At 47.1% G+C, this 8,842-nt stretch overlaps 1 protein-coding gene across 1 annotated transcript; it reads left to right on the forward strand.

Moving 5' to 3' along the window:
* Nucleotides 1-5,434: 5,434 nt before the first annotated feature.
* Nucleotides 5,435-7,648, forward strand: LOC134542379 (uncharacterized). The gene is made up of 2 exons (XM_063386606.1): nucleotides 5,435-6,116; nucleotides 7,416-7,648. Exons 1-2 carry the CDS (start codon nucleotides 5,435-5,437, stop codon nucleotides 7,646-7,648), a joined length of 915 nt encoding a protein of 304 aa, XP_063242676.1.
* Nucleotides 7,649-8,842: the final 1,194 nt, after the last annotated feature.

The raw sequence follows: 8,842 nt of genomic DNA on the forward strand, positions 1-8,842 counted from the left end.
ACTGGGACCCGTTTTATTTAACATTTACATACACCACATGCCTAAACCTGAAAATCGCCTAGTACAGTTTGGCCTACACGCCGACGATACAGTATTGTTTAGTAGGTCACGCAACTTAAATCTTGCAACAGAAAGGCTTCAAACTGCGTTAAACTCACTAGAAAATTGGTGCACGAAATGGCGAATTAAAGTTAATCCTACAAAGTCCGAAGCCATTGTTTTTACACGGAAACATCTCCCGCCACTAGAAAATAGGCCGCAATTAACCCTATTCAATGCAGAAATACCGCACAAAAACGTAGTTAAATATTTAGACGTACATATGGATCGTAAATCACCATGGCGCCATCATATAGAAGCAAAAAGAAAGGCGGCATTCACGAGATTAATGACACTCTATCCAGTCATGAGTCGACGACGAGGTAGCTCAGTTAAAAACGGATTAACCATATATAACGCGCTAATTAAATCCATTATTACCTATGCGGCACCAGTGTGGGCCACAGCAGCAGAATCCCATCTAAAAAAGCTACAGAGAATACAGAATAAGAGCATTCGTATCGCGACTGAAGCACCTGTGTATTGTCCAGTCAGGGCCATGCATAGGGAGCTGATTCCGAAGCTCCGGCGTGGAGACGTGCGCAGAAGTGCCGAAGTGAATCTACAAGTTGTGTTAGCACTTTTAAGTGCTAACACAGCCAGCAAGCGAAGAGCCTGTGCGCCCAGTGTGCACAGGCGGTAACAGTTGCCAGGTCAAGAGTATCAAGGGTGCACACAGGCTGCTCGGTGGCGTAGCAGCCCCTTCAGCACAGCCGGCAGCCCGGTTTTTACCGGGCTGAATTGGTTAGCGGGCGAGCCTGTGTGAGCATAGGTTGTCCGCCCAAGGCCAGCAAATGGCTACAGGCGAAGCAGTAATGGAGAGCGACCAAGGCGGCTGGCAAACCGCCGGCAAGCGCCAGAAGCGTACCCACGGGAACGCTGTAGGCAGCGACAGCGAGGTGGGCCCCGCCCCCCCTTCCCCCCAGCCCGCAGGCCCCTCAGAGCCACCTGCGGCAGCGACCAAGCAGCGAAAAATCAAGCCCCTCTTCGTCTTCTTAGACCAGGGGCACCAATACCCTCGTGTCTACAAGGCACTGAAGGACTCGCTGGCAGAGAAATTCATCTGCCAGAACCGCGGCCGAAACGAGTTAATGGTCCACACAGGGTCCATCACTGACTACCATCGGGCAGTCAAAGCCATGCAAGCCATAGGCGCCCAGCACTCCGTCCTGCTTCAGCGGGACGAAGTGCCCAAAAAATTCGTGTTGCGTGGCATCCACCACGACACGCCTCAGGACTTCCTGCAGCAGGAGTTCGCTGCACTGAGCCTCCCGGTGCAAAACTGCTGGTTCTTGGAGAACCGGCAGCGGCGCCAAAAATGTGACGCACTCGTGATAGAAGTGCCCCAGTCATGCCCGACCGAGACCATCCAAGCCCTGCAGGAATTTACAGGCATGAAAATCCGCGTCGATGATTATCGACGCCCGTCAGGCCCTGCCCAGTGCAGCAATTGCCAGCGTTTTACACACGTTGGCAAGGGCTGCGCTGCAAATGTTGTCTGCCGATGGTGCAGCGGCCCACACAAGGCCACTGGGTGCCCAAATGGTGGCAACCCGGAACACAAAAAATGTGCTCTGTGTGAGGGCAAGCACTGTGCCAACTATAGGGGGTGCAGTGAATATAAGAAGGAGACCCGCAGGCACCTTCCCCCGGACGTCCGCAAGGCGCGCGAGCAGCAGTCTCGCCGCGACATCCGGGCCAACCAGCGAGCCGAGGCGCAGGCTCAGGCCCCCCAACCAGGCCCCTCTCACCCCCCAGGCCCCCCGAGGCAGAACCCCTGGGGCCCGAGGCACCCCCCGCCAACCCACCTTCGGGGACTACATGCTGCGAGCGGGCGTCAACACCTACGCCCCCCTGCAGCAGCACTGGGAAGCCAGTCATGATGACATGGCCTACCCTGCCCTGGCCAAACACCCCCGCCCCCGCGGACAGCGCCAGACCCAGCGCAAAAAGAACTGGACTGGGCACAAAAATGGCAAAGGCAAGCCACACCAGCCCGCCCAAGACAAGCTGCAGGCCACACAGGCTGCAGCTGCAGTCCCGCCCAAGCAGGCCCCCCAGCCCGCCCAGAGGCAGCCTGCGCCTCCCGCGGCCGAGCACATGGCCGTGGACGCAGCTCCAGTGGTGCCAACTGCCCCAGCTGCTCCCGCCCCCAGCGCCCAGCCCCTACAAATGGAGGATATGCAAAATATCCTCCAAACGAGCAAGGCCTTTCAGGCCAGCAGTCACATGAGGCAGGCTCTGGCACCACTGTGGCAACTGATAGCCATCTGGTGTGACCCGTCCAAGACCATGGCCGACAAGCTTCGTGCGACCATGGACTGCTGCGTTGCGCTTACTGACGAGCTCACTGGCAGCGAATAACCAGGTCCTAGGATTCATACCAGCCCTGGCCAATAGTCTTAGGTTGCAGTCCCTCCTCTTCTGGAATGCACGCGGTATTAAATCTAAATTACCGGAATTTATAAACCACCTGGATAAATATAACATTAAAATCGCGGCAATTAACGAGACGCACCTAATTCCGACAGATAGATTAACAATTTTAAATTATGTTATCTATAGGCGCGACAGAAATACCAGAAGCGGCGGCGTAGCTCTGGCAATTCATAATAGCATTAAACATACCATTTGTCAGCTCCCGGACTACCCTAACTTAGAAGCAATAGGCATAAATCTCACAATTAATCGGCAGCAAATTATATTAATTTCAATGTATGCGATCCCAGGCAGGTCCCTCACAGTTGCGGACCTGGACGCCCTATATAATGCAGCCCCCAGCTTCCTCGCAGTCGGGGACATAAATGCAAAGCATCTAGAGTGGAATTCCAGGCGCGCAACTGCAAATGGAAGACTACTCTACACCCACCAATTAAATAAAAATTATCATGTTCATGCTCCTTCTGAGCCCACTCACGACTCAGGGAGACTGAATACTCTACCCGATGTTTTAGATATCGTCATAAATAAACGAGTTAATACAGGTTTCGAACTTGAAGTTGTGCATGATCTGTCTTCTGATCATTTTCCCGTGCATCTAATTTTTGATGACACAACCACGAGCTCACAACAGCCTCGAAAAATCAGAGACTACAAACATGCAGACTGGCAAGGTTTTCAAAATTTCCTCACAATAAACCTACCGAACGCGGCCGAAATTAATATCGAAAATAGCGAAAACTTAGATCGCGCAGTAACCGAATTAACTAATCAAATCCAGGCCGGTATAAACCAGTGCATCCCAGAAAAGGAGGTTAGGTTAGCACACGACGAGCTGCCAGCATACATCAGTGATCTTATATCGCAAAAAAACAGACTGCGCCGTGAATACACCCGGCGACGCACACGGGCCACAAAACACAGAATAAACGAGTTAAACTCGGTTATTTCTGACGAAATAAGCCTATGGCGCAGCAGCCAATGGGAAGAAAAAATAGCCCAACTCAACATTCAGGACGGAAGTGCCTGGAATATGACCAGACGATTTTTAAATAAATCGAAAAAATCCCGCCACTCCAAACAAACAATGGACTGGCCTTCCAACCACAAGACAAGGCACAAGCTTTCGCTGACGTCTTAGAAACTGCCTTCCAACCTAACATGCAGCCTTGTGACAGGCAATTCACAGCGCAAATATATCGCGAACTTAGGATAAAATTGCGCCTGCCCACTACATCAGAACCCCTACTGACACAAGCACAGGAGGTTAAGCGTGCCATCAAAAAAATGAAGCCACGCAAATCCCCTGGTAATGATGGTATTCAGGCTGTAGTCCTGAAACAGCTACCTAATGAAGCCCTAGAATATTTAGCCACCTGCATTAATGCAATGCTCCGACTAACTATTTTTCCCGCCCAGTGGAAGGAAGCTAATGTAATAGTTTTCCACAAACCGGGCAAAAACAAAACACTGCCTCAAAACTACAGGCCAATAAGTCTATTAAGCACCATTTCCAAAGTCGCTGAATGTATTATATTACACCGACTTAAGGTACACATTCACGAAAATAACCTGCTCCCAAACGAACAGTTCGGCTTTCGCGGAGCACATTCGACAGTACACCAACTTGTACGAATCACTGAGGAAATTACCAGTGCATTTAATGTACAAGATTACGTGGTAGCAACATTTTTAGACGTAGAGAAAGCCTTTGACAGAGTATTCCATGCGGGGCTAATCTACAAGCTTTATCAAACTAACTTCCCGGATTGCTATATCAAATTAATAGCATCCTACCTAGCAGACAGAACCTTCAGAGTAACAACAGAAGGTGCTACATCCAATATCAAACAAATCAGAGCCGGAGTGCCACAAGGTAGCATTTTAGGCCCTGTATTATTTAACATGTATGTCAGCGACATGCCACGCCCAGCACATCGCCTAGTGAAGTTAGGCTGCTATGCAGACGACACAGTGCTGTATAGCAGATCCCATAACCTCCAACTAGCCACGAACAGGCTTCAGGTAGCACTCACTGAGTTCGAACAGTGGTGTACGACCTGGAGAATTAAGGTAAACACAGCCAAGTCAGAGGCTATCGTGTTTACACGGAAAAATCTCCCGCCCACAGACACTAGGCCCCAGCTGTGTTTGTTTGCGGAAAATGTCCCTCACAAGGACGTGGTAAAATATTTAGGTATCCACATGGACAGAAAATTGCTCTGGCGTCATCATATTGACACTAAGCGCCAACAAGCTCAGGCTAGAATTAGCACACTGTACCCAGTCATGAGTAGACGATGTGGCAGCAAGGTAAAAACAGGCCTCCTGCTCTACAAAGCACTCATTCGCCCTATAATAACATATGCAGCCCCTGTATGGGCCACTGCAGCAAACTCGCACTTATTAAAACTGCAGCGAATTCAGAATAAATGCATCCGAATAGCTGCAGACGCCCCGCGATACTGCCCAGTAGAAGCCTTGCATCGCGAAACAGACACGGAAACGTTGCAAGACTTTTATATTCGTACAGCCCAAACTTTTTATGATATATGCATAAATAGTTTAAACCCATTTGTTTCTACTCTCGGAAATTATGATCCGGACGTAGAACAAAAATACAAACGCCCAAAATCAATCCTCGCGCACCGCCCGCCGTAGCTGTGGGCCTCTGTACAGTCCGCAACGGCGAGGCGCCCTCTGATTGGCCAGCCAATCAGCGCGCGACCCCCTCCAAACAAAACTAGTTGCCCGGCCCCGGAGCAGCTCACCACTACTGACTACTGACTACTAGTCGAGCTGAGGCAGAGGAAGCAACAACTCGAAGGGTAGCTCCTGAAATTTTTCGACATCGAGAGAAGGTTTTTCAGAAAAGAAAAAGCAGGAGATCTTTGAAATGAAGAGGGCGAAGGAGAAGGCGAAGGAGGGAGCTCTTTCGGGAGCAATTTCCCCTTCATCGCGGGAAGAACGAGCTCCAGCATCGCGCCCTGATAGGGGGGCGGCACCACCAATCAGCTGCGAGGGAGAGGCGAGCTCTGATTGGCCGAGGCTCTCGGCAAATCAGGGGCGCCTCCCAGAGTATAAAAGGAGGATGCAAGGCGACGAGAGTGCAGTCGCGCAGAACCAACAGCAGGAGAAGCATCAGCTACAGAAACAACAGCAGCAAAACCACAGCAGCAGCAACAATAGCAGCAACAGTACCAGCAGCACCAGCGCCTGCAAGAAAAGACAGAACTTCAGCAACTCCAGCAGCAACAGCAGCAGCAGCAGCAGCAGCAACAGCAGCAGCAGTAACATGAGCAGTCATCAGAAGAAAACAGCATCAACCCAGCCCCCAAGAAACCTTGCGGTGTTAACAAAGGGGGCTGGAGATAATTTAAGCATTCCTGCTGGATCACTGCTGGGGACAGTCCCCCTCGGCCTAGCCTCCCAGAGGTCAGTGGCAGTATCCAGTCAGGAACACGAAACAGGTCGTGCCCCGACAGTCGTCGATCAGACTGTCGAGGGCCTCACTCTGGGTGATACGCCCTATGAGGGAATAGCCCCTGTGAACCAGATGGGCCCCCAGAGTGACTCAGGCAAACAGAACAAACAAACAGCTAAAACTCAAGCTACCTTAAAAACTATCACAAACAAGGCATCTCAAATAACTAAGCAGGGAGAAATACACTCAGCTAGCTACGAACCCACAATCACAGGACAGCAGGGTACACCCATTCACTGTGAAGCACTCAAAAGAAAGGCGAGCCCACATATTGATGCGACAAACAAGCGAACAAACAGCCAGCCCACACCAAACAAATCGGAAGAGGAAGACACAGTAGGGACTGAAACAGAGCAGCAGTACAAGAGACCACCACCGATTATAGTAACCTCACTCCAAGGATTTAGAAAAATTGCAAAAACTATTATAGCACAAACAAATAACGAAACTAAACTTAGTTTTACAAAGGAAGGAGGAAAAATCACATGCGACACCACAACAAACCATAGGAAATGCATGGAAATACTCCAATTAAATAACATACCCAGCCACACCTTCAAAATCAAGGAAAACACAGTCACAGGAGTACTGCGAGGACTCCATGCCTCATTCAACACCCAGGAAGCTAGGGAAATGCTAGAAGAGGAAGGGTTTGAAATCACAAACATAGAACAAATGACAAAGTGGCAAGAAAGAGAAGGAGTAATGGTCCGAGTACCAATGCCTTTATATAAGGTGGAGCTCCCACCCACAGAAAGAGACAAATTCATCGCACTAACCCGACTAGGGGGATTCAAAGTCAGCACAGAACGATTCATTAAGCAGAGGAAAATTCTCCAATGCTATAAATGCCAAAAGTTCGGGCACCACAGTAGCTGCTGCAATGAACAAGACAAATGTCTAAAATGTGCAGGACAACACAGATCAAAGGATTGTAGGGCAGATAAGGCTGAAATAAAATGCACAAACTGCAAGGGAAGTCACATTGCCAGCAGCAAAGAATGCCCAATAAGGAAAATGGAAGAACAAAAAATCAAAGAAAAAAATGGACAAATGCTACCAAAATCAGGAGGAAAAGAAGTTATGGCAGCTACTTCAAAAACACTGGAAAACTTACCAACACTCAAGCTAACCTGGGCCAAGCAACCCACTCAAATAACCACAGCTAGAGAAGAAAAAACTCAACCCGAAGAAAACAAAATAAATATGCATGCTCAAACAAATTCAATGAAGGACATGCAAGAAGCTTTCAGTTTCATCCAAACACAGGAATTCCAAAAAGCCATAAAAAATATACTCAAAATAAAAGAAAAAGTCAGCAAATGCAAAACAAAGAAGGAGAAAGAAAATGCAATAACATTTGAACTTATCATGATGTTGCAAACCCCACAAGAGGAAGAAACCAGCAAACAAGATAAACACACTGCACAAGAAGCTACTGAACAAGAAAAAACCACACAACAAGTAGACCTCATAGAATGGGAAGAAATGGAACAAGCACAACAGGAGGAAGAGGAGCAAGACGACATAGATGTTGTTACAATACCAACTCCCAGCTACAAGCAAGAAACTAAGAAGCAGCAGACTAAAGAAAAAACAACAAAAACAACATGGCTGACACAATGATCCCACAAAACCCAAACATAAGTAAATTAAAAACCATGATATGGAATGCAAATGGTATAAAATCAAAAGTATACGAATTTTCCAGCTTGTATTCAAAAATAACATCGATATAGCATTAATCACTGAAACAAAAATGAAGGAAACAGACAGACTGTACATACCAGACTACCACATATACAAAACATGCAGGCAAACAGCAGGAGGAGGTACTGCAGTCCTAATTAAAAAGGGGATAAACCACATGCCCATTGGTGGAAAAAATGAAAACACCACCATTATAATACCTAACAAAAACGGAGACCTAAGCATATCAGCTGTTTACAGCCCACCAAAAGCCAAAAACATGAGTGAAAACTTAGAAGAAATCATCAAACTAGCCCCACACTTCATCATGGGGGGAGACTTCAACAGCAGATCCCCAAGCTGGGGAAATCAAGTATACAATAGAAAGGGCAAAGAAATGGAAATCCTGGCAGAAGCATTCCAATTTAAAATCCTAGCACCAGAGCAACCAACATTCTATCCACACAACCATAGAAGTGCCCCAAATATACTGGACTTATTTATTACAAATACAGAACTCATATCAGAAATAGAAGTAATGAACGAATTAAGCTCTGACCACCTACCTATGGTAGCATACATAGGTATACCAATAAATAGGGTCAAAATAGAGAGAAGAATAGCCAAGACTAACTGGGACAAATTCAAGGAAAATATTCAAGAATACCCACAATCAAACCAGCAACCAATAGAAGACCTGGAAATAGAAGTAAAAATACTAACAAATACCATCCAAGAACACATCAAAAAAGCTACATCAATGATAGCACCAAGGAGAATAACATATGAAAATAATGAAGAACTGGACCAGTTAATAAAACAAAGAAACAAAATAAGAAGACAAAACCAAGCATATAACAACCCAGAACTAAGAACAAAAATAAGAGAACTAAACAATGAAATAAAACTAAAAGCAGCAGACCACAAAAATAAATGTTGGGAAAACATGATAAAGGAACAAATGAAAGATCGCAACAACATATGGAAAATAAACTGCAAATTAGCAGGAAGAAAAATCAAAACACACACCCCGGTAATTCATGGAGAAAATGGCCTATGCTATGAACCAAAGAAAAAAGCAGAAGCAATAGCTGACACCCTTGAAAAACAGTTCGAGCCAAACTACCAACT

Source organism: Bacillus rossius, chromosome 1, assembly GCF_032445375.1.
Source record: "Bacillus rossius redtenbacheri isolate Brsri chromosome 1, Brsri_v3, whole genome shotgun sequence".
NCBI classification, from domain to species: domain Eukaryota; kingdom Metazoa; phylum Arthropoda; class Insecta; order Phasmatodea; family Bacillidae; genus Bacillus; species Bacillus rossius.

What these genes read in the sequence shown, in the direction of transcription:
- LOC134542379 (XM_063386606.1), top strand. Translation starts at nt 5,435, where the DNA reads ATGAAGAGGGCGAAGGAGAAGGCGAAGGAGGGAGCTCTTTCGGGAGCA. An exon ending in GGGCCCCCAGAGTGACTCAG is followed by an intron (nt 6,117 to 7,415) that starts GCAAACAGAACA and finishes AAACCCCACAAG; the next exon opens with AGGAAGAAACCAGCAAACAA.